Source organism: Xiphophorus couchianus, chromosome 6, assembly GCF_001444195.1.
Source record: "Xiphophorus couchianus chromosome 6, X_couchianus-1.0, whole genome shotgun sequence".
Classification (NCBI taxonomy): Eukaryota; Metazoa; Chordata; class Actinopteri; order Cyprinodontiformes; family Poeciliidae; genus Xiphophorus; species Xiphophorus couchianus.
In genome coordinates, this window is record NC_040233.1 from 12,501,226 (window position 1) to 12,526,713 (window position 25,488).

General features: G+C 41.1%; 2 protein-coding genes across 5 annotated transcripts; one reads left to right on the forward strand and one right to left on the reverse strand.

Moving 5' to 3' along the window:
• Positions 1 to 122: 122 nt before the first annotated feature.
• gpsm2 (G protein signaling modulator 2) lies at positions 123 to 11,024 on the forward strand. 3 transcript variants are annotated; one of them, XM_028019521.1, is made up of 16 exons: positions 123 to 313; positions 1,200 to 1,238; positions 2,541 to 2,903; positions 5,320 to 5,541; positions 5,623 to 5,758; positions 5,870 to 6,009; positions 6,098 to 6,221; positions 6,314 to 6,429; positions 6,909 to 7,064; positions 7,143 to 7,251; positions 8,233 to 8,362; positions 9,185 to 9,261; positions 9,349 to 9,537; positions 9,635 to 9,794; positions 9,881 to 10,071; positions 10,331 to 11,024. In XM_028019521.1, the coding sequence occupies exons 3-16, from the start codon at positions 2,839 to 2,841 to the stop codon at positions 10,493 to 10,495; spliced, it is 1,980 nt and encodes a 659-aa protein (XP_027875322.1). In that variant the 5' UTR covers positions 123 to 313; positions 1,200 to 1,238; positions 2,541 to 2,838; the 3' UTR covers positions 10,496 to 11,024. The 3 variants fall into 3 exon arrangements, with proteins under 3 accessions (XP_027875322.1, XP_027875324.1, XP_027875325.1); XM_028019523.1 differs by having other exon boundaries at positions 2,809 to 2,903; XM_028019524.1 differs by lacking the exon at positions 2,541 to 2,903 and having other exon boundaries at positions 124 to 313.
• A 6-nt stretch (positions 11,025 to 11,030) lies between these two features.
• On the reverse strand, positions 11,031 to 25,418 carry wdr47a (WD repeat domain 47a). 2 transcript variants are annotated; one of them, XM_028019519.1, is made up of 17 exons: positions 25,220 to 25,418; positions 21,485 to 21,675; positions 21,069 to 21,152; positions 20,853 to 20,937; positions 20,323 to 20,454; positions 19,533 to 19,709; positions 18,927 to 19,438; positions 17,799 to 17,916; positions 16,071 to 16,252; positions 14,244 to 14,486; positions 14,091 to 14,151; positions 13,808 to 13,965; positions 13,252 to 13,421; positions 13,000 to 13,170; positions 12,761 to 12,892; positions 12,456 to 12,674; positions 11,031 to 12,370 (listed from the first exon to the last, which is right to left on the reverse strand). In XM_028019519.1, exons 2-17 carry the CDS (start codon positions 21,640 to 21,642, stop codon positions 12,228 to 12,230), a joined length of 2,745 nt encoding a protein of 914 aa, XP_027875320.1. In that variant the 5' UTR covers positions 21,643 to 21,675; positions 25,220 to 25,418; the 3' UTR covers positions 11,031 to 12,227. The 2 variants fall into 2 exon arrangements, with proteins under 2 accessions (XP_027875320.1, XP_027875319.1); XM_028019518.1 differs by having other exon boundaries at positions 21,485 to 21,652; positions 25,220 to 25,417.
• Positions 25,419 to 25,488: the final 70 nt, after the last annotated feature.

Genomic DNA, 25,488 nt, shown 5'->3' on the forward strand with positions numbered 1-25,488 from the left:
ACATCTTTTCTATTCAAATCTATTGGTCCAATAACTGCTGTTCGGGGCGTGGCTATCTTTGAATTCCACGTTCTGATTGGTTACTTCAAGAAAACATGGAACACTAGCAATATAGCTACAATGATGTCTTTAAACTGGAGGTTTACCGAAGTTTTAGCAAAGTTATAGAATGAGGTTGCAGTTGGTTGTTTTCGTCACACTTTATTCTTTAAGATAAAGACATTGGATTTTAAGCAGTTCGACGTTGTAATCTTGTGAGAAATTACAGAAAAGAACAAGAGAAGTCACCATTGTTCGAGCTGGATCGTCTAACGTAAGTGCAGCGGCTAAAGTGGCTAACCTGTAGCTGCAACGGGATGAGTGAACTCTCTGCAATATTTGCAGAGAGTTCTTTACTATATGCTTCTAAGCTTTCCTATATGCTTCTAAGCTGGTATATAACGAAGCTGGTATTTTTTCAGACGCATGCATGTTAGATAAAGCAAAGTTTAAAAGTTGAGTAGTTTGTACTTTGTAAATAAACCTGTTGGATCGTGGTATACCCGCTTACACCGCTGTTTTTTATTGAGAGGCCCCAGTTATATTTCGCATCATGTCACGCTTGTAATTCAGTAATAAAAGCATGGACAGGCAACGATTTAATTTGAAAACACTACAAGTCAGGTTACTGGTTATGCAGCTAATCACTGACTGAAAGGTTGTTCAAAGTAGATCATATAATAATATGTATTTTAGTTTTAGTTAAATTAAACTACTACCCTTGGTAGGGCAGTGAAAAACATTTGCAATTGCTGTTTTTTAACATGCTTAAATACCTAATTCAATAGATTGTGCAGCTTTACACAATCAAACCAAAATAACTGAGTGACTGGTGGTTTGTGGGCATTGATTTATTGGAGTCATACAGCCACAAATGCTTGCAGCACATTATTAGGAGAATATACAATATAGAAAAATACTCTGAATTGTCAGCTGTCAAAGCATTGGTTGATGGTTACAGTTGAATGCGTGGTCAGTATGAAATGTTTCATGGTAGATGGCTCTTTTTAGTACATAAAAAAAGTTTGGTATATCACACACTACAGGGGGCCAAATCGTGTGTTATTTTACATGTGGGGAAAAAGTTCAAAATCATGTGGAGGGGAGAATTAAAGGTTTGTTAGATGCTAAGGTAATCATGGTCTTATTTTTTCTTCCAGGCTTTCCAGATTTCCTGTCCCTGTGTGGAAGAATTACCGGTCAGTATCCTTGAACTTGCTGAGTTATTTCTGTCTTTTGTTTTGATGCAGGCATAGACTCACTGTGTAATAGTGGTGTACCCATATTTAGATTTGGTTGTCCGAGGCAGTAATTTTAGTTCTTTGAGGCCCAAAGAAAATAGACCACAACTATCTCAACTACCATGTTTTCAAATTGTAATGACATCTGTCTCATGTCTTTAAAAAGACTTAGTCCTTATCTCCCATAAGGTCATTATTATTAGAGCTTTTTTCTCTTTTTTATGAACATTTACTCGGGTATTATTTGTTCTGGTTAAAGCAAAGTTAAAAGAGCAAGAAAGAAACACACCCTGTTGGCACATAAAAACAGCAGAGGTTGGATCATCCAATGACAAGCACTTCTAATAATGTGTGGGAGCATGTTCTGTAAAATCCTGAGAATTAACTCCTGTTATGATCATTCATGTAGCAGCAGAAGTAACAGGATGACCAAACTGATCATTTGGACACCACTCATAGCCAAGAAGTCTTGTAGCTGGAATTACAGTGAAAGTTGGGGTTGAATACAAATCCAGACCACACTTTTTAAGATTTATATTTTAGAATAATAATATTTAAGCTTTTCTTTCACTTCAAACCTGTGCAATCTGTTTAGCAGTTTCTTAATACCTAAAACTGAAAATTTAGCCCATTTAGTAAATAACCTTTCTGCTCCATTTCTCTTTGTGTGTGTATGCAGTGTGTGTGTGTGTGTATGAGAGGGGTGGGGCACTATTTTTTAAGCCGGGGGAAGCATTTAATGGTGGCTTATATGACTTCATGGAGAACTTAGGTAATAGCTGGCTTGGGTCTTTACTTTATGCAGCGACTCTTTGGATCTTCTCTTCTTCTGTAGTGGATGACTTTTTGGGTTTGAATGTTTTGCTTTTTACAGTTTTCCATGCAACAGGTTCCTAGACACTCTTTCTTTTTTTACCATTTTTTTTGACACTGCATTGGTATTTTTTCCTCCACTCTGCTTGCAAGCAGTGCATGCTGAGACATTTGCAGCTTTGTCACCTTGGTGCAACTTTAGAGCGCTCTTTCTCTCTCACACACACACCCAAGCACACGCACGCAGTCCAAGCTTGGATGAACTGAGTCACTGTCTTTTAGTCTGACAGCTCGGCTGAACCGGTCCCATCCTTGTTTTTATCCCGCCCCGCTCTCTCTCCCTTCCTGCCTGCCCCACTTGTGCACGCTGCTGTTTGGTTGGTGTTGCCATGGAAGCGCGTAGCCAGAAAGAGGCTTCACATACAGCATCTTGTGTTCTCTTCACAGAGAGGCAGTGACGCAAAACACACAATATACGAAAGCAGCTGTGTGGACTCACTCTCAGGACTCTTCGGCTCTAGCACTCATGATTTTACCTCTCCAAGTTTAAACTCAGCAGAGCGATAGTTGCAGATTTTGTCAGAGTTAGTGACTTTTTCCTCCCCAATTCTTTTTGACCTCGACTTGTTTTTTTTTTGTTTGTTTTGCTTTACCTTTTATTTTTTCATCTGACTTGTTTTATTTTTTAATCGCAACCATTTTTTCGGGAACGAAGCTTGGATTTTCCCTCATATTATGCACTACGATGGATACCGGCGGTTCAGTGGTTAGCATGCGAACTGAGGAGCAGCCCTTTCATGTCCGCTACAGGTAGGAAGTTTACGTCTCTTACCTAAAGTTCAGTCAGTGTTGGAAGTATGAAGAACACTGACTTCTTCACCCTTATAAATGTGGCTGTGTTTTAGGTTGTTTGTAGAAAACGTCTCTAACTACACAGATCTGCCTTGTAACTTGCTGAGGATGCGCTGCTGTTTACAACGGAAGAATAGAAGCTAAAGTTGAATTTGAGCTTGGAAAACTTGTCTGCGACCTTGACACAAAGCAGATGAGCTTCTCAAACAAACCCGCTGTCCCTGCGAACTCTGGTAAATGGCTCCTGCAGCAGGTGTGTCCTGCTCCTGCCTGGTGTAAATATTTAAAAAGCCCTGAAAAATTAATCCCAGCTTGCTTTGTGTGTGCCCACATGTGTGTCCAGTTTGTCTGGACAGGGGACATCTACGCCTAGCCTTCATTGGGGGTGGGAGAGCTGACTTCTCCAAACCGGATGGTTAACGTCAATGAATTGATTCTATTAGACCACGGAGCAGAGTCTGACAGCTCTAATCAAGCTACTTAGTGTTCTCCAGCTCCATAATCTGTCAGCTGCATACTTCGCAGACTTAATCTCAGGTGACCAGGTCGCCAGGAGACAGAACACACCAAGGAAAGACGGGCAGATTAGCCGAGAAAGTGCTGATCGAACGAGTTCCTCGTGGCCATGCATTGGAAGTTAATGCTGTGACAACACCCCAGGCGTCTCCTTGAACTTTATTCCTGGGCTCAGATATCTCCATGACGTCAGATGGCTAATGCGTTTGATCTTACTGCTTATTTTTAACCTTTTTTAAAAATTATTTAAATTAGCAATAAGCACGTTTTTTATTAAGCGCTTTTGATGAGAGCTGGTTGGTAGATCCAGGGTAAAGAAGGTTGTCCATGCTTCAGAAAAAGACAAGGAGCTGCTGTGTGGAAGTGCCGTTTCCTTTCCAGGGGAAATTCTCAGCAGATGCCACTCAGGTGTTCCATGTGCCGCTGCTGTTGTTGCTGTAAGGCACGGAAAGCCGGCAGGTAGGCTGCCATTTGCCACAGCTGTAGAGTCTAATGGTATAATGCGTAGGGTTAGTTGTAAACAAAGGCATTCTCCTCTCATTTAAGGATTAAGACTGCTGAGCTGAGCTTTGACTGTTCAGGATATCGTCTTTGCTTTCGTTGCCAAATTATAGCCTGCCTGATGGTGAGAGAAGTTACTGTGATTGGCGATCTGCGTCAGCACAGAGGAACATTGCAGCTCGTATAAAAGCCATGACATCATCTGAGGATCCCAGTCCTTGGTCTGTTTTTTATTTTTTTAATAATGACTGATTCAGGTCACAGCAAATCTTTATACTTTCTTAATGGCTGAATAAAGATTAATGGATTGTGATCTGGTCTTTGTGATGGCCGCTCTTAAAAAAAACAATTGACTTTGAAATCCTTTACCCAGTTACCTAATTCATCAGGTTATTTCTGGTTTGGAAGATCAATTCGAGTCCAAGCTTTCACCTCCTGACTGATGTCCTGCTTGATTCGATATTTTTGCATACATTTTTTTTCTTGCGACGCCATTTATTCTGTGAATCAGACCAAAGGACATGTCTTCAAAAATTTAGTTCTTTATGTTTTTCTGTTGCTGATAGTTGGACAACTCAGTGAAGTTCATACTTTTACATAATTATGAACATTTAGCCTTCATGCATTAGAAAATTGTATCCAAGGATGAACCGGACTTGTGCAGGTCCACTTTTCTCTTTCTGATATCTTGGCTGATTTCTTTTACAAATCCTTGACAACATGACCTCAGCTATCCCATAGTAATCCTGCAAATTTAAGCTTATGAGTTTGAAGAACGTAATGAAACATTCTCTCATCATTCCAACATTTAGTTAGTAAAAATAATTCTGCTGTTCTTAACGGACCGAAAACAGGAAGTGAGCAGAAAAAATGTTATCTCTCTTTTTTGTGCAGTTTATGTAAACATCTGGTTTCAACTCTTAAGGCATATTTGACTTCTAGTTCCTATTTCAGAAAAGTTTCCAGATATAAGAAAACATTGTAGGATTTTGAGTTTTTGCTGTGAGAGAAACTGCTTTTAGGGGCAGTCTGAACGGATGTGAGACCTACCATAATAAACAAGCTCCAGTTGGATCCATTGTTTTCTGTAGATGGAAGGAAGAGGCTCTGAAAAAATCCCCGATGAAAAGCTCTTCGCTTTGAACGAATGTTTGTTTCCCTGCTACGCGGAGAAGTTGACAGTTTGATGTTAGAGTTTAGCCACAAAAGTCCTGGGCGTTTTTTCTGCACAGTCAATACTTTTTTTTTATGAGATTCTACCAAGTTAAATCTCTTTACATGTTTTTATTTTAAGGCTAGACCAGATTACACAGATTGGAGAGTTTTATTTTTATTTTGATCGCCTTTTCTTCTGTAGGATGGAGGTATCCTGCCTGGAGCTGGCGTTGGAGGGTGAGCGGCTCTGTAAGGTGGGTGACTACAGAGCGGGCGTCTCCTTTTTCGAAGCTGCAATCCAGGTGGGCACAGAGGACCTGCAGGTGCTCAGTGCCATCTACAGCCAGCTGGGTAATGCCTACTTCCATCTGCATGACTTCGCCAAGGCTCTGGAGTTCCACCGACACGATCTCACCTTGACAAGGTTGGATGCACTTTTAACAAGAGACCAACTACCCTTTAAATATGCACTTTTATGTATTGACCTTTAGTTATTGACTCTTAGAACCATTGGTGATCTGCTTGGAGAAGCTAAAGCCAGTGGAAACCTCGGCAACACATTGAAAGTGCTGGGTCGGTTTGACGAGGCTGTGGTTTGCTGTCAGAGGCATTTGGACATAGCGAGGGACATAAATGACAAGGTGAGAAACCCGTCATTACAACCCGTCGCATTCAAATATATTAGAGTTTCTGTTCCGGCTTTTTAAGAAAACCACACCTCACCCTGGGCATGTTTCCTTTTCTCTCGTCAGATCGGGCAGGCGCGAGCGCTCTATAATTTTGGCAATGTGTACCACGCCAAAGGCAAAAGTATTTGTTGGAGTGGGGCTGAGCCTGGAGATTTCCCAGAAGAAGTCATGACGGCGTTGAAGAAAGCAGCTGAGTTCTACGAGTAAGGACTCAAGAGTCATAGTTCCACATATTTCAGCAACACAATCCCTTTATCTAAACTGAAGAATTTGTTTGTTCTGAATCTTTAGAGCAAACCTGACGATAGTGAAGGAGCTCGGGGATCGGGCTGCTCAGGGTCGAACTTATGGTAACCTTGGCAACACACAATACCTGCTGGGAAACTTTGGCAAAGCTGTGGCCTCTCATGAACAGGTGGGAGGGGAAACTCTGACAACCCTCTCTCTCAATTTATGTTTTATCATGAACATTGATGGAGACTGAAATACTTTCTGCTGTGCTTTCAGCGTCTGCTGATAGCGAAGGAGTTTGGCGATCGATCAGCAGAACGACGGGCTTACTGTAACCTGGGAAACGCTTTCATCTTTCTGGGGGAATTTGAAGTGGCAGCTGAGCATTACAAGTAAGCCACATCACGTACACGCATGTAAACCTTACAAGCATTATCACTAAAACTAAAAGTAGAAGAGACGTGGCTCAAAAGGCAAATGCACAACGCACTTCTCAGATTTTTATTTATTGGACAAATAAATAAAAATCAGATTTATTTATGAATCTTTTCCGTGTGTAAAATACATTGAGTGTAGAGATGTAAAGCAAAGTTCTACTTAAATTAAGTGTCGCAGCAATGCTACAAAATCTCCCTCACTTTTAACACAATGCGTCACAATCAGCCTCTGTTTTTCCTGTTCTGTCCAAGCTGTTCTAAACATTTCTCTGTGAATGAAACGGCATTCACGTCTAAAAAGAGGACGTCTCCTTTGTATGTGACGTTATGCATTGTTCCTCGACTGATGCTTCCCCGAAGATTTAGAGCTTTTGATGTGGAAAGGAACCGTAAAATGACCTCAGACTGAAGCAGCTTGCCCTTTCGTTTGCCAGGAGGTCGCTGCAGCTGGCGAGGCAGCTGAAGGACCGAGCCGTGGAGGCGCAGGCCTGCTACAGTCTGGGGAACACCTACACACTACTGCAGGACTATGAGAGAGCCATAGACTATCACCTGAAACACCTCATCATAGCTCAGGACCTCAACGACCGGTACGAACACTCTTTGTCTGCTTTATCTTGGCCTTGGTCTATAAATAGATTTATGTGCTTAATTTTATCTTTTTGTAGGATTGGCGAGGGTCGAGCATGCTGGAGTCTTGGAAATGCCCACACTGCACTAGGGAACCACGATCAAGCCATGCACTTCGCTGAGAAGCATCTTGAGATCTGCAAAGAGGTGCTTCACAGAGCCAAAGCAGCGGAACAGACAGGGCTTCTGCACGTTTTAATGGTCTTCATGTTAAGTTTAGGCCGCAAACCAGCAGTAGGTAACGTTTATATATCAAAAAAAGAAACAACCAGTCTGAGCCAGGAGGAGGATTTTAGCGCTGTTAATCACCCTTGTGTATGCTGTTGCTCACAACCTCCCTTTTGCTCTCTGCTACGCCACAGCTCCTTTCTTACAGTGGAGCTTGCTCTGACTGCTCAGGCAAGCATTCAGGCTAGTTAGCATGTACCGATGATGGCGGATAAGCGATTTTCCTGCTACGGTAAGCTATGGCAATGTTTTTCCACCATTAACATAGCTGCAGCGCATACATCAGCATAATTGACAGTGCTAAGACCCTCCTCCTGGCCCTGATTGGTTGTTTCTGACCAAACCGTGAACTTCTGAAGATGGCGGTAGGACAATAGGAAGTAGGCAATGGAGCTTTATTTTTGTCACAAATTATCAGTCTCCTGTCATACTGTCATGATGTAGTAACAGTTCTAATATGTGAAAAACTTCGACAGAGCTGTTACAAGCTGCAGCTTTAAAAAGTCTTAAAGACGTCCAGATTTTCCATAATGGGTCTTTAATTTAATTGACGCTTTGAATTTGCACATTTGTTCATTTCTTCTATTTTTTTATTATTACTTTTCATTTTCACAATAAGCAGGCTTATGTTTTAGTAAGAAATTAATTATTTGGGTAATTGAAATAAATAATAAATTTCTCTCTACTTGCTCATTTGCTGTAGAAAAGTGTAATATGGGATTTTTAATAGTTAGAAGTTGTTTCAAGTAACCTTAGTGAAGCTGTGCTTTAAGAAGAAAATCACTGAAGTTGAAAATAAAAAAAACTTGCAGAAATCCTGAAAAGAGCAGTTTGATTGTTATTTTGCAACATTTGATCCTCACTGGGTTTACCTGGCTGGTGTTTTCTGCTTCCTTCCAGACCGGAGACAGGAGTGGGGAGCTGACCGCTCGTATGAATGTCTCGGATCTCCAGACAGTTTTGGGTCTGAGCTACAGCACAAACAACTCCACGCTGTCGGAAAATAAGGAGATAGACCACAACCTTCATGGTAAAACCCCCAAAATCACAGTTCTTCGTTTCTTAAAGGGAGTTCAAAGTTTATAAGTGATAAATAGCCCACCTGCAGTTGGTTCCGTTTAGTTTCAGGCCAGACGAGTTGATCCCAGAAGCTGAAGCTGACATTTGTCTGAGATGAGTTAACGTTTTTACAGGAGCCTTTTAAAGCACGTCGACTCTGCCTCAAGCTCTTACTTGCTTTGAAGTTTATAATTGTCTACATGAGAAATGGAGGTCCTGAGTGCTCTCCCCGTATGAAACACGGACTGAGAACAGAGCATATAAAGTGTTTTCAGTCTGAGAAACTGCCTCACAACAGCAAGGTGGTGTATAATACAACAAATTAGCATTCATCTAGCTCTATATTTATACATTCCACACCAGGTTGCTTCTGTGCTGTGACTAGAACCTTTGCACATGTTTCACACAGGAAGATCATTAATAACTCACTGTCTTCAACCTTCATTTCATGAGTAAGTAAATAGTAAATTATTTCACGGTCTAAAAAAAAACTAAAATTCAAATGAAACCTGCAGCCTACTGGTCCTAATAGCATTTACATGAACCACTGTGACATTTTTTTGAGAGGGGATCGGTTTTAAGAAGGTAAAAATTCATTTTGGTCTCAGACTAGCCGCTAGCTTCAGCATCTAATACCAACTAAGCTTGATTTCTACTCAGTAAAATTGCTAGGAGAGTCACCTACTGCAGGTAAGATATTTACTGCTGTTTTTACTGAATCTCCATCCGAAGATCCTGGACTGTCCATCGAGGTTTTTTCTGTTTTCATTCATGTTACGTTGACGTTTCGCAGGGGCAAAGCCCAGGATGAGCAGACGACACAGCATGGAGAACCTAGAGCTGGTGAAACTCACTCCGGACAAGATGAATGTAAGACAAAAATAAGATTAGCTACAAGTTTCTGTTTTCATCAGCTACATTTCAATGCTGCTAATCAGGTTAGTTGTGTTTTTGAAGGGTCAGAAGTGGAGCAGTGACATCCTGACCAAGCAGTCCAAACCGTCCCTGACCAAGAGCTCCTCCAAGCTGTTCTTTGTCAGCCGCCTGCGGGGGAAGAAGTACAAGATTGGAGGCTCCACTAAGGTCCTCCAGGACACCAGCAACACACTGGACACAAGTCAGACATCCACACAGGTACCACAGAAAGTATGCAGCACAGGATTCATTTCTTTTCTTTAATAATCATCATCAAACCCAATCAGTTCTTTTCTGTTTGTAACTTCTTGTTTTCTTTGTAAACCAGCGACTCACTCCTGAAATGCTTGGAGATGAAGGATTTTTTGACCTCCTGAGCCGTTTCCAGAGCAACCGCATGGATGACCAGCGCTGCTCAGTTCAGGACAGAGGCAGCAGGTTGTCGTTAAACAGCGGGCCGGATTCGCCCCCCAGAACCATCAGGAAATGTGGGTCAATGTAGTCGGTGTAGACAAAATTTAGAAAATCCTCAGTGATGCTTCATGTTTATTCATACTTTTAAAAAAATCTGCAGCTGTTTCAGAGTCTGTGAACGTAGCAGGATCGTCTGGCAGACGGCTGGAGGAATCAGCGGCTGCCGGGGGAAGCCTGCCTGGTCTGAGACTAAATCAGAGCAGCAACCAGGCCGTGTTGAACCACCTGATGGCCAACGCTGACAACGCCGAGCCTGATGAGGATTTCTTTGATATGCTCGTCAAATGCCAGGTGATTATTTATTTAGATCTCAAAGTTCATTTTGGGCTTTTATTTTTACTCAACGTTCTGGCTTACTACAAAGTCTATAGCGCAGAACCAAGACAAAAGTGTTGAAGTGTTTTAAGCCACTCCTGTAATGGAGACATCAGAATTAACTCACCTGGATTTTTATTTTTAATGGCCATTGATTACCATGACAAAATTGCTTGATTGGCCAGCAGACTTGCCTTCCCAGTCTAAAATGTCAAACTAACTTCTGTTCTCCCAGGGTTCCCGCTTGGACGACCAGCGCTGCGCCCCTCCCCCGCCTCCGGTCCGAGGACCGACCGTCCCCGACGAGGATTTCTTCAGCCTCATCATGCGCTCTCAGGCCAAACGAATGGATGAGCAACGCGTCACGTTGCCTTCCGCAGCCAGATCCAGCTCGGACTAAACAAAGCACTAAAACGGGACAAAAATAAAATCTTTTTTTTTTTTATCTCATGAAGTTGTGAACTATGACTAACTCAAAGTACAACTCTTTTGTGTCATTACATTTGTCCTTTTGGACAAAACAAAGCACTGTAAACATTGTACAGAATAAGGAAAAAATCCCAACTTGTTTCGCACAACTTGCACACCAACAATTTCAACAGTAGCTTTAGGGACTCCTTTTTTGTTGTTTAGAATGGTTCTTTATGAGTGAATGAATTTCATCTTAGTGTATTTTTCAATGCACAACTGCAGCTACGTTTGTATTTATTGTACCTTTTTTACATTTCTGTTTACTGCTGTCCCTGAATAATCTTCTGAAGATCACATTCGTGAATGAGTTTGTTTGAAAATAGAGGCGTGTATATGGGTAGTTTCCAAATACTTTCAAAGAAAAATTTTAAAATCTCATTTCAAAAAAACAAGATGAATCTTTGCTATTTTGTATGAAATGTTTGAATGAGTTCAGAAATAAAAACATTGCTGTAGAAGTCCTGTTATTTTTTTTGTAAAAGACACTTTATTGAACGTACCGGCAACTTGACCTCAAGCTTAAGTTCATTTAAGTTACTTTTAAAAACAAGAGTTAGAAAGGCTCAATTTAAGAGCCACTAGCATGTCAAAAACAAATAACTGTGCATACATACATTAACACTGAAATAAATAAATCTATGTGTTAGTTTGGCCTCATCTCAGAAAACAATATATTCTAGAATAACAAAAAACTTAAATATGCATTTTTAAGTAAATCTGACTGCTACAAGACAATGTTAATGAAAAAAAATAGTATATAAAAACAATGCATATGCCTCAAATAAATATTAAAAGCACCCGTGCTTCCATCCAGATGTCATTGTGCATATGGTTAGACCAAGACTGACACCTACTGTTAATACACCACAACAGCAGCAGACAAACCGAAGCTCACCACTGAGGAAAAAAGGGAATGATGGGATGTGCAATTGATATCTGAATACTGTACATCTCCTCGATGCTGGAATATTAAAAAGGTCCTTCATTGCAAGCAAGCCACTGCAAGACAAAAACAACACACCGATTCCAAATTAAACCAACTCAGCAGCTAATTTACACATTCTGGGCTGCGGCAATGCGTTGTGATACATCGACGTTAGCGACAACCTCGGATAGTACGACAATATCTGCAGAACCAGATGCGAGGAGCTTGCAACTGACAGAAATATTACATGTTACATCAGTTTTTCTCTACCTCAACAATAGCAGCGTTAGGGCAGCTGTTAGGAAACGATATGCAAGAGAAGGAATGTACAAATTCTTTACAGTGAATTCTATAAATGAATGTAGTATTGTTTTTGTTATGGAGACTGAGAAGGCACCATCAGGGACAAAAAAAAAACAAAACACCAACTCATATCTCGTTAAACCCCAACAATTTCTCGGTGAAAAGGACATGCAGAAGGAAACGTGTGTGTGTGTGCAAAGAGTGAAAACAAGATGACTCGCATGGGTTCAGCAATTTAAAGGAGAACAAACCAATATTTTAACCCTTAGGATGATAAGGAACATGCAGCATGTGCTTCTGATGTTTATCCATTTGGTTTAGTCGAAAAGAAAGGTTGATTTAGCAGTTTGTGTGAGCACGCAGCAGGGACATGACTATTCATAAAGGAAGAGAAGCATCGTTTTAGTGCACATCTTCTACATCTTGTTTTATATTAGGGGCTGTGTGTCCACAAAGTGACTGTGCGGTCAGCAGACGATGAGAGGAAGGACAGGTCCTGCGTGTGCCAGCGACACTGAATCACCTTGTCGCCGTGCTCTCCCACCACAGTCTGGGGCAGCTGTTTGGTCAGGTCACCTAGAAACACAACACGGAGACGTTCAACTTCGCTTTTTCCACACCAAACCGACAGAATGCATCCGCACCGTTTCCACAGACGTACCTTGAAGGTTGGTGACCATGACCTTTGTGTCATAGGAACCGGTGAGCAGGTAGTGCGCTCCGGGGGAAAATCTGACCGATCGGACATCGCTCGTGTGGGGCCGGTACACCTGGACGATCCGTCCTCCTCTGATGTCATACAGCATGCAGGCGCTGTCTTCTTGTCCTGTTGCTAGGAGACGGCCGCTTGGATCTACCGCTACAGAGGCGACAGGACTGCCTGTTCAGTGAAGAAGACATGAAGTCCAGTTAATACTTTGAATTTTTCTCCAAGAAGCACCAGTTTGCACCAAAATAAACACAGACCTGAGCCGTGGAAAGCAGTTCCCACAACTCTCACACAGCTGGGCACCCTGAGGTCCCAGAAGCGCACTGTCTTATCCTGGGAGCCCGAAGCAATCATCCAGCCTCCCCAGGTGTACAGAGACAAAATGTGACCTGGACAGACCAAATAAAACAATAATCATAGTACCTTTGCTTTATGACTCCACACCTTTATGTTTAAGCTCATGCAGAGAGGTGCAGAGGTAAATCTCTTGGGGCACCTGTGTGTCCACTGAGCGCGTGCAGCCCTTGCCCTCTCTGGCAGTCGGTAGTGTAGATGTTGCAGTCTCCGGCTCCAGCGCTGATCAGGATGGCTCCTCCACTTTCCGGCCCCTCCATGAAGGCCAGGTCTCTGATGGTGCCGTCATGCATGCTAAACTCCAAGTCCGGCCCTGGATAAACAGAGACACTCTAATCAAAGTTTGATTTTCACAAAGTTGACTCTATAGCGTAATGTCGGGGAGAGCTCTGACCTGTGGCGTTGCACGTCTCTGCGCTGAACGGCAGCACTTTGACATATTTGTCGTTGGAGCCTGTAGCCAGCAGCTGTCCGCAGTGACTCCAGGCCACGCAGTAGATGGAGCCTTTGTGGTGTTTGTTCCTCTTGAAGCGAACCACCGGCTGCTTCGTTGGACTGGAAACACTACAGAGCAGAGAGCAGCAATGAGCAACATTGGCTTAACTGCTAAAAATTATGAATTTTGATTTTTTTTTATTACAGTTTTTTCCTTTTTTAAAAAACTTGTCTGTTTTATTTCATAGCTCAGTTTAAAACTAAAACCATCAACTCAGTTCATTTTATATCACTCCTACAATAACCTATCAAGCTCCATTTCAAAATTACACACAACATTTTAAAATAATATTTCCCCATGTTAAAATTTGAGTCCCAATTCAATTGTCTGTACATTGAATAAAACATGAAACAACACAGATGAAGTTGGCTTGTGAGTAAAACGTCATTTCACAGCATTGTGTGCATCAGGAGAGACTTCCAGATCAGCTCCATTTGAAAATGCGGTGTGCTACCTTGAGTTGAGTTTGTCTGGATAAGCGCACACTCGCAGTGTTTTGGAGTTGGATCCCACAGCGTAGAGAGCGCCAGACGGGTGAAAGGCAACGGCTCGGACGGCCTGAGTGTCCTCTAAAGTGTGCACTGGTACAAACAGGTCATTTGGTTTATCACCCTGAAAAAAACAGCAACATCTCAGTTTGAATAATTAAACGCTTTATGGTGTTTAACAACAGCTGTGGATGTCCTGTACGTATTACTATTTCATTTTTGCTGAGAGTGTTTTTAGTGCATCCCCACCTCTTTGCTCCGGGTTAAAGAGCCAGGCGAGTCGCTCTGGTGACCTTTCGGTTTCTGTCCACTGTCAAAAAAACAAACAAACAAAAAACACCTCAGAAATACTTTCATTAAACAAAGGCGTGCAAGTGGGAACATTAAAAAAATCCCACCGACCTTGAGAGCACAGGGGACTCATTTGGAGGCGAGACGACCCGGCCCCCTACGCTGCGCTGCGGGGTGCTGCTCACCACCCCTCCCCCGCAGCTCCGGTTCTGCTCCGGGGTCACAGATGGAGGGTTGTTGTTGTCCTCGGAGGCAGGCGTGTTCCCGTTCCCGTTGCACTGCTGGGTCAGAGATTTCACCTCCTCTCCCAGGTTCTCCATTCCCACATTGAGCTCCTCCAGCTTCTGAATGGACCTGCAAGAGCAAAGGCACATCACACCTTGTTCTCACAACATATTTATTTCAGTTTAACTTTTTTTGGAAATAAAGGGGGAGATTCTTTTTAATTTTTACTTTTTTGTACAAGCTGACATAGAGGCAGTAGTATCTAGTAAAAACAAGAAATAAGAGGACAAAAAAAAAAGATTTCATTATGCACAGACACCCCTCTGAATAATGTAGAAGTCAACAGGGGCAGGGAGATTTATGGTAGGTGGAGGACTGGGAGGAAGACTAAATCAAACAGTTTTTGTCCTGCTGAAAGAACTTAAAAACAAGTTTATACATTTTTCTTTCTTCTTTTTAAATAATTGTGTTTCTGTAAATCTACTGGAGTCGGATTACCTTCAAGTCTTCACATGTGGAAATATAGTTGTTATTAAGCAGGATTTTAACACTTAAAGTGAGAGTCCCAGGTGGTGCAGAAGCTCGGGGGCAGATGGTGCCGCGCAGCCTGGAGGGGGCTGCACCACGTGAGGGGCGGCCTCGTGGGACCCATTATTCTCAAAACCTTTAACGTGTCAACTTTATGCTTTCTGACAGCTGCGCCTCTTTTGTTCGACAACACCATTCAAAAATTAACACGGCTTCTAACAAGTCGAGTCTGAAGAGCGCCGACGTCTTTCCCTGCTTCTTTACAAACTGTAGTCGTTACGTAACGAATACAAAGTGGAACATAGTTGTGAACAGGAAGGAAAAGGATACAAGAGATTTTTTTAAAATTCTGCAAACAAAAAAAACAAAACTGAAAAGAATTGTTTTTGTTTGTGTTCAGCCCCCCTGAATCAACACTCTGTAGATCCACCATTTGCAGGATTTCATTGCAAACATTACCTGGACATTTCCAGCATATGAAAATGATTTGCTCTACCACGTAATTCTAGTGCAAGTCTGGTTGTGTGTTCATGCTGGAAGGTGAACCTTTAACCCCAGGCTCGTGTTTTTCCCAGCTTCTTACGATTTTCTTCCAAGATTGTCCTGTTTTTCGTTTTAATTCAAACTATCACTGCTGAAGAAAAACTTCATCCCCTCAGCATGATGCTCCCTCCGCCATGTTATCACGGCACAATCCATACCACCAGCTCATTTGCACATACCATTTTTTTTTCTTTCTTTGTATTTCATTGTCATCAAATGCTATCTGATTTATATAACAAAAATACAAATCAAAATAGTTTAATCGCTTCTTGCTAAACCGCTTTGAATTTCATAAAAGATGTGACGATTATGAAAATAAAAGTGCTCTCTTGTCTGTGATGATTCACCAGGATGCACCTACAGTGTAAATACACTACAGTCCAATTAATGACACAAATACACAATTTTCAACTGAATTATAATTTTCTAATTCAATTATGACAATCATCATTTATTAAGATGATTTGAACGATGTCCTAGAAAACAGATACTTTTATAGAAAGCAATATTTAAATTAATATGAACAAATACGTTACAGATCTACATTTTGATCATGATAGCAAGATGCTACTACATATGTCATATGAAATATGTAATTCTCAAGTGAAATACAAGAAGTTGAAGGTCCTGCTGTGTCCGTACCTGTTCAGGAACTTCTCGGTGAGGCTGTGCTGCATGTCGCTGGGCGGAGGGTCCTGCTGCACGCCTCCCTCCAGCAGCATCTGCTGGTACATCTGCCTCTGCTGCTGCTTCTGCTCCAGGTGCTGCTGCACACGCAGCCGCTGCCGGTAAAACTCCTCGTACTTCTCAGTCGACTCCCGTAACTGAGGACAGAGCACGACGCACATGAGAAATGTAGTCATTCATTTTCAAAGCATAATTTGTTTGAGGCACAATGAATGGATTTGGTTTGAGCAGGAATGACAGGTTGACTGTTTTAAAGAGATGGAAATAAATTCCTGCTGTTATTTTGTTCAAGGAGACAGAAAAAAACTGAGGTTTCCTTTAGAGATTGAACCATTTAACAAACAAGTCTGATGTATTTCATCTTATTGATGTTTTAGTCACTGTCTGATATGTTGATTTAATTAAACAGAGATCCAACACAAATTTTACAACCTTCTGGGCGTTTAAGAAGAAACACAATAACCTAGTCTCATTGAATTATCTCAACTAATAATGAAACAACAAAACCAAGATTAGGTCTACTTTCAAGATCTATGACACACAGATGTGTCAATAAGAGCACAGCTCATGACCTTTGACACCTGTATTCTGTTTGTAAAAAAAATGAAGTTGTGACATTGATATTAAGGAATAGATAAATCACTGTAAAAACTTATTGAGAGGCTTACATTTTTAGTATTCTACATAGTCTAAAAAAACATTTTTCTGAATTCTATTTTCTTACTTTTTGTTTTTTTATTTATTTCCTTTTTTGTCCAGACAAGAAAAATGACTAAAGCAAGTTTCATACTTTCCCACACATCCCACATTTAAAGAAAAACTAGAGCATTTTCGAGTCTCAATCTGGACCTCTCAAAGGCTGCTTTGTGAACTCTTCACCTCTCCTGTCAGCTCAGGTATAAAGGGGAGGGAAGAGGGTGATACAGAGAGCTGAGGACAGGTCACTTCCCCGCTCTGTCGTCTGCTTCCTGCCCTGCTGAGCCGATGGGAACAGATTGGCTGAATGTTTGGGGAGAGGCCAGAGACTGGCTTTGTGCCAGACGTGGGAAAGAGGCACAGAGGAAAACAAGGAGGAGAAAGCTGGGATATGAAAGAGATCTCAGAGGCTCGTACTCAGGTCTCTGCCTCCGGTCTTCATGTGAATCTTTGTTTGACACTGACAATTAAGTTTTAGTTTTATATAAACTTACAATAAATGACTTAACTGAAGATAAAGGGAAACACAAAGGGGCCCACAATAGGTACAATGAAGCAAACAAACCCAACTCCCCATTTAAAGCAAACACAAGGGCATTGATGACCCATTTATGTAGCTCAGCCACTGAGTCACTGATCCCTAATGACATGCAGCCTCATTAAGCTGATTATTTATCAGCTAAACAGGTTGAAACACTTTGTAGATTTTTCATCAAAGTCTAAAATATGACATCTTTGAGACACCGATAAGTTACTACCAGTTCTTTTTTTTGTTTTGGTCAGTTTTCACACAGTTTCAAAGCAAATAGATGCACCCTCATTATGCAGGATGAACTTCCCTCTTCATTAGTGACACTAACTAGACACTAGATCGATTCAGATTAATCAGAACCGAGATCGTTACTGCAGGCAGAACTCATCCATTGAATAAATAAAAACAACTGCGGAGACATTATTAGGCAGCACTCCATCAGGACAAACATTCACCTCATTCCTGTCAGCAGATTCAGCCGTCGGTGCGTCCTCGCCTGGAGCCGAGGCGGGCCGCGCGTTCTGAGCTGCACCAGAGCTCAACATCTTATCTACGGGTGTGTCGGTTCTGGATCTGCACATGCAAAAAGACCACAGCATTAGAACATCGGTTAAAACCTGGAATCACCGATTTAGTAAATCCCAAATAATCACAACAAAAATGCTTTTTTTCCTGACAGATATTTGTAGAGATTGATGGATCAGGCAGCAAAATATTTAGCAAATTTAGAAACCTAGCAATCTATGTTGTCACAGCAAACAGCTTGAACTAAAATAAGTATTCAATAAATATCATGCATTTTAGCTGGATATGGTAATAATAGATTGTAGTGATGCTTGTTTAATGCAGCATGAAAATGGTTGAGAAGTGAGAGAGGTGGTGGGGAGTAAAGTCATTAAGAAACTGTATGTCATCTGTTTGCCATGATCCCAGAACAGAAAGACATTAACACTGTTGAGATAAATATTTTTTAGATTTATCACAAATCCTATCACTATGGCAACACTTGCCAACATTATCACATATTTTTACACTTTCATGAAACCCTGGTTTTGTATAGATCTTCAGTTTTCTGACACTATAGCCTATGAATACTGAATTTAGCCTATTCTGATTTAGCTTTAGGAAGTATAAATATTATTGTTAGTTTCCTTTTGGTTCCTAATAAAGAAATCATCTAAACGTTGGAGAACACAGATTTCCCCATGCAGAAAAACAACAAGCCTTTAACAACTCTTAGCATAGGAGTATTGTCATTCTAATGCAGAGTCAATGCATTTAAAGTATATTTTATATGTCCAGGTTTATTGTTTCATCTTTCACTGAAGCTGCAAACAGATTTTCTGCTTCCTCTGACTTCCTTTTCAAACATCAATCTCTTGCTGACAAGATCTTACTTAAAGTCTTCTTGATTTAATAACTTCCATACTGAAGAGTGTTGGTGTTAGTCCAATCAATTATTTTCCAGCTACGGTGTGTTCACTGGCTGGAAAAAGATTGGATTTTTTGTTTCTGACGGGCACATCACGCATCACAGCCGTTCTGGCCTAAAATCGTCAGATTCTGATAATCGGATTTCTTACGTTTCAGGGGATTCCTCGAAGATGCTGTGGCAGTCGGAGCTTTCCATCATCAGACTCCGGCTCAGGTTCTGTCCTCCTGCTCCTGGATAGTGGAAGTTTGCAAAGGAGTGAGACATGGGAGAGACCCCTTTTCCTGGCGCAATCTCCCCGCCACTCGCCCTCTTATCTTGGCCCGACAAGCCGTAGGACAACCCATCCAGAGCTGGGTTCAAAGACCGGGTCATGTAGGTGTCTGCGGACTGAGGGCGCCGAAGCGGAGAGGAAGGGTACGGGGAGAGTTTGCTGATGAGCGGGGTGAGCAGGTCGGCATAGCCGGTCTTAGCTGGCTTGACCAAGCGGTCGACATGGATGTTGAGCTGCTTCTGTTCAAAGGCGCAGGTGAAAACACTGTGGGAGAGGTTCTGCATCCAGGAGAGCAGCGACAGGTCCAGATCGTCGCAGCCGTTACCGCACAGCATGTCGACACCCAGAAGGACCTCGCTCTCTGTTATCTCCTCGCCTGTTGCCTTGCTCTGCACACACACAAAAAAAAAAACAGAATGTTAATCATTGTAAACAGAATTATGCCAACAACCCAGTCCAGCATACATCTTCAGTAGTTCCCACCTGGCAGAACTCCACACAGCATTCATACAGGACTCCTTTGAGAAGCAGCTGAAAGAGGCGATCCCCGCTGGCCTTAAAGCCGGCTTCACTCAGCTTCCTGTCTGCGGGAATAAACTCGGCCACCATGTTGCAGGCTTCCTCAAAGCAGTGCACTCTGGCTGTACTGGGATTCCAGTCCTGAGGGAGGAAAAATAATTAAAGTTACAAGCTATTGGACTGTTATTTTAGCCCAAAGAAACAAGTTCACAGGTCATTTATTCCCAATACACAACAAACAAGTATGCAGTTAAAACAAAATCTAGATGTACCTTGAACGTTTTTAAGTCTTAATTTGTAAAAATATGGGTCTCCTCCCACCAGCTCTACTAATTCCTCTTTAACTGAACTCTAGTTCATTTTCCCAGAAAGTTCAGTTCATTTGGGGAGGAGCGAATAAGAGCAAAATCTGGTCCGCCTAAAAACCTAGGTCTCTGTTCGGTTCAAGTGAACTCTGATGTAGTATGAATGCAAATGTGAATGCAGAGTGGACCGGAGTGTGCTCCAAAAGCAGGAAATGAACTATACTGCAAGGCATTCTGGGTGAAAACAACTAAAACAAAAGCATGAGTCTTCCTGTAGTGGTTTTCTCACTGGCTGTAGTGAAAAAAAAGAAAAGACCGTTTTTTGGCAAAAAAAAAACGAAATGAAAAATCCTACGACCACTAAAATCATTACTCATGTTGCAATTTTGGACCCCAATCAAACCGAATCTACTGGACCATCAGGGGTGAAAACAGCCTAGGAGTCTCACCTTGAACTCAGCGTGGTTTGTGAGGCGAGGCAGCGTCAGCAGTAGACACAGTTTGCTGTAGTCATCTTTGGATGGGCAGAACTCTTCCAGAGCGTGGAGGCACTTCACCGCTTCCTGCATGGTGAACTCCAGCTAGCAACATAAAACACACGCTACTCAGCACCAAAACCAAAACAACAAACACATGAAACCACAGGTCTTGGTATCACTTTAGATTTAAATTTGATGACAAAAGCTGAATTTTGGGAGCTGTCAGAAGTTTTATTGCAAATATTTATCCCTGTAACAACTGAGTGAAAAACTTGCAAACCGTTAGTAAATGGAAACTTGTAGGTTTTTATTTTGTAGTTGAATCAAAATATTTCACTTTTGATATTTGGAGGGTTTTGTTATAAATGTACTAAATTGTATTTTTTTCTATAAGAGATTATACAACAGCAATAAAAGATTATTTTACACATCCTTACCAGCAGTGCCAGTAAGTGTGGAAGGTTCTTTAAATTGTACTCTGGCTCCAGATTTGGACTTACATGCTGTGGCTCGTCTTCAGCAGACATGGCATTATTCACACACAGGGCCTCCAGAAACTTCTGCTTCAGGATGATGTAACGAAACCTGAGGAGAACGTTTCTGTATTTTATATTCACATGATAAAGGTGCATAATAACTGTACACAGCTTCATCAAACCCAACCCAAAATATCAAAAATTGACAAACTGGAGACATTAAAAACCCAATTGGCTCACCTTTTCCTGTCAAACTTGTCCATGCACTCAAGAGGCTGAATGAACTGTAGGACCTCATCCCACTGGCCATCAAGGATCAGCTGCCTGAAACAAAACCAAACAGTTTCCCCATTTTTAGCTCTGATGTGGAAAGAAAATCTGCAGAAAATAACTTTTGGAGTAGGGTTAGGGTCATTCATCTCTATAAACTAATATTTCTTAAAGAAAGTTTTAAAAAGACCAAAGTAAATGAAAGAGAGAGAAACTATTCACACTAGAAGAAAATTTCTCAAAAATGTATTCAACAGTAAGACATGTTGGCTTCAATTAAGACCAGATATCCAATTTGATTCAGGTCTCCAGTGCGACATAGTGCTGAATGTAGCAGATAGAGTCAGAAACGTTGGACATCCATAATCGGTGTGCAGCTGATTTACCTGAGGAACAACATGTCGTCTGAGTAGAGTCCATTGATGACGCCGCTCTCCTTTTCCAGAGCGAGCATGCTGATGTGCAGCTTCTTGGAGTGGAGGAAGTCCAGTATCACCTTGATGATCTCCACCTCCTTCACATTTATGGTTTCTTCAGCCGTCATGGTGATCAAGCTGGAGGGACAGGAGCAGGGAAGCTAAGCACAAAAGACCAGGGAAGCAACCAACATCACAGCTGTCCTGTATTATATATATATATATATATATATATATATAATTTTTTTAGAAGTTTAAGAAGTTAGGCAAAACAAAAGCCTGAGCCCACTGCAGCAGACTGGGGGAAAAACAAGTTTTGAAAAGAAAAGGGGCTCATTAAAACTGCATTTTATTCATTAACTTTTATCAAGACAACCATCTGTTTTCTGCCACTTTAGCTCTCTGCTGAGAACATCTTATAAATTAAGCATCATTATTTAAGCCAGACGTAAACACTATCACACGTCACTGTAAAGGTTTAAATAGATGTACAGTAGTTTTTAAATTTAAAAAAGTGACTAAATGTGCAGTAAAGCCAGCTAGTTTTTTAGGTGTCATCTCCATTTTAGGAGCAATGGCCTCGTCATGGCAGCAGCTTACAGTAAACAACATAAACCATTTAACAAAAACGGACAAAAAAAGAAAATACTTTGATAAGTGAGTAAATAAAATCAAATTTGCAAGCAAATCTGATCAGAATCATTGTAGAAAACATGTTTTTATCTGGTGGCGGAATGCTGTGAAAAATCAGTTGGCTCACATACATTTGTATGTGAGCCAACTGATTTGTGAAGATAATTATGTGAAGATGTGACCCTCACATGTGAAGATAATTATAGTAAATACAAAATGTAGTTTTGAATTTAAAAAAATATAAAAATCAGACATTAAGGGGGGGAAAAAGGATCCAAACTAACCAGGCCCTACAAAAAAATTGCTCTAGGTCAGCGCATGAGTTGCTTTTTGAGATCTGTTAGTCTACTTCCTGTTTTCAGACGGGTTCTACTCAAAGAATTTCTAGATTCTGCAAGTCAAGCAGTAATCACGCCTGGATTACTGGTTGACTATGTGACCAAAACTAAACCAAAAAATGTGGTTACTCCTACTTAATGATTTAACAAGCAGATAAATAAAATTTTCATACAAAGCCAGTTTAGGTTGAATGGCTAATTGTCCTTGAATAAATCATTATCATGTGTTAGGATCAAATTGTTGTATTAATTTGCGTTACATTTGTTTTATACATAGATTTGTTTGAAGATCTGAAACATGCAAGATGGATGAAAATGCAAAAACAAAAGAAATATGGAAGAACAAAATACTTTTTCACAGCATAATACCTCATAAAAAAAAAAATTATAAACTGTTGTCTTCTGTTACTCAAACCAGAAAAAGTAAAACGTGTTTCATTGAGATTCTAAACCCAGAACTGGCAAGATGGTGGCTCCTGACGAAGCAACAAATCAACATGTATGTCTAGCACACATCTAACCATCTCTAGATTTAAAACAACCACACAATCTGTTATTTACAACAAGTTTTTTTTCTGTTCGGCTTGTTATTTACATATTAATCTGAAATTTTTTTGTGGATGCATGATGGGTTTTAACCACACTGATTATTACTTCATAGACCATTGCATCTTTATGCAGCCATAAATTAAACTAAACAAAATAAATACTGCCACACTGAAGTTTAACCACAGCAAAATGTAAAATTCCAATAATAATATTTGCATTTAGACACAGTTTATTCTTTAAATGCCCACAGAGCTCAGGATCATTTCATCTTATGAGTGTCGTTTCTCCATTTGGAAAACAGAGGCTGTAATTATGTACTGTGACCATGCTTCATTTGTAACAAGATGATCTAATTTTAGTTACTGTGTTTTTACAGTTTACTCATTAACTTCTAAACAGTGACCGCAAATTAAAAAATGAGCCTACATGCCTAAATTTGGCACAATTACAAGACGAACTGAGGAAATCATGCTGATTAGTGTTCATTGTTGCTTTTAAACTCAAAGATCGAGATAAAAGATAGTTGAGTCAAGCAGAACAATAGCAGTGACACATGTTGAATAGCTTGAATGCGAGTCAAAATCTGTATTTAGAGTACCTTGGGATGGGATTCACATCCTTTCAGCTTTCCAGCTTGTCATATTAAAACCTACATGCATTTTATTGGGACTTAATGTCAAAAACAACACAAAGTAATGCATAATTATGAGGAGAAAGGAAACTGAAATTCTTTAACATGACTATGAAGGCTGATCATAGTTAATGGAAAGATGGATGGGATCAAAAACTTGTTAGACGCTCCATGTCACTGTCAACCAGGTCGAAGTTCACCCCCTCCCAGGTTTAAATCAAAGCATATCCATGTGTTAGAATGGTCCAGTCAAAGTCCTGGCCTACAATTAGGGGCAGGTTGATTTCCTTCATTTTGAGAGATTGCCTGATGCTTACATATGTGAAACCAAACGTACCTACCTCTTTATACTTAAGAACACTACCACATGTGAAGTTGAAACAAGTTAGTATTATTTCACAAGTACTGTCCAATGTTTTTCTATGAAATCAGATTGGAACATTGAACTTGTATTCTGACCTTATAACACCTGACAGTTATGGAAAAAAACCCACAAACAAAAACAAAAAAAAGGCTTCTTAAAAAGCAGGTCATGCCTTTTAAAGATTAGTGATTGGCCAGAAAACTGCAATCATTACTCGACAAATAATTGAAAATCAGTGGCAACATCTCTACTCTGATATTACAAAACATAAAGTGGGTTCATGTTTCACTCTTGATATGCGCAAAGCTTGCAGAGGTCAAAATACTTAAAAGGCATAACTCCACCAAAACGTGGAAGTATTAAGTCTGAATGTACACCTCACATTTTTATTTGACTCACCCAACATAAAAAAAAGAAAATTTAAACGTGTAGTGGAAGCCCTTCTCCAAAGCCCTGAGTGAAATAAAAAAAACAAAATTGACATGACTGAATCTGTGCTCTCATCAGAGGTTATCCAACCTGCATCAAACAACAGCACAGCTTTATTTCCAGGTGCTCTGGACAGCTAAGCAGGTTGTCCTGATTTGTGATTCAGGTAAATTAGCTGTATGGAAATGAACTGGCACTCGTGTTGGTGCCATTTGCCTTCATGGGCTCACCATCCTGGACTGATAGAGAGTGATGGACTTAAATGTTGTTTATTCTGGATGTAAACCAAGATACTTGTTGCCACATACAGTTTAAAGGAGTCAAACCATAAAAATCTCTATAACAGAGCATAAAATTATGCAAAACCCATGTTGTTTTCATAAAAAGGAACAATGTGTGTGAGCTGTCATTAAAGAACAAGCCTCTGTTAGAAAGCCTGGACCCAATGAAACAAGAGCCAACAGTACTGCTAAGCTAGCCAATGGTTAGCCAATAACAAGCATTAAGCCACAGAGTCAAACAGCATAAGAAGCTTAAGTTGCTTGTTAACTCTATATGGGCCCTGAATTTAGCCGCAGGATTAGAGCAGAACCATCAAATGGCTAGTTACTGTCAGGGCTCATACAAAGCTGACTAATTTAACCAGCGGTAGGAGGGGAGCTAGCCAGGGCCGAGGAGGGGAGAGGCATCATCCGCTAGTTAGCTGGACGGGCGGGCTGACAGCTCCAAGCACCAGCAACGCGAAAAACAACAACACTCACCTGCGTCTAAAAGTACATGGAATAAAAACGCCGGTGTGTTTCCCCGCTGTTCACAGGCGGTGTCACGGCGACCCCGTCACCAGTTCTCGTGTTGCTCCTCCGTGTCTGTATCCCCTCCTCTAGCTGGATGTTTCTCCGCCGCTGCGCTCACTGACTGCGGTCTCTGGAGCCGCCCTGCCCAGCCCGCTGCCTGCCTTCTGCTGCCTGCAGAGCACCGCCTCCATCCATCCTCCGCACATACCAACTTCATGCACAATTATGGGGTGTTT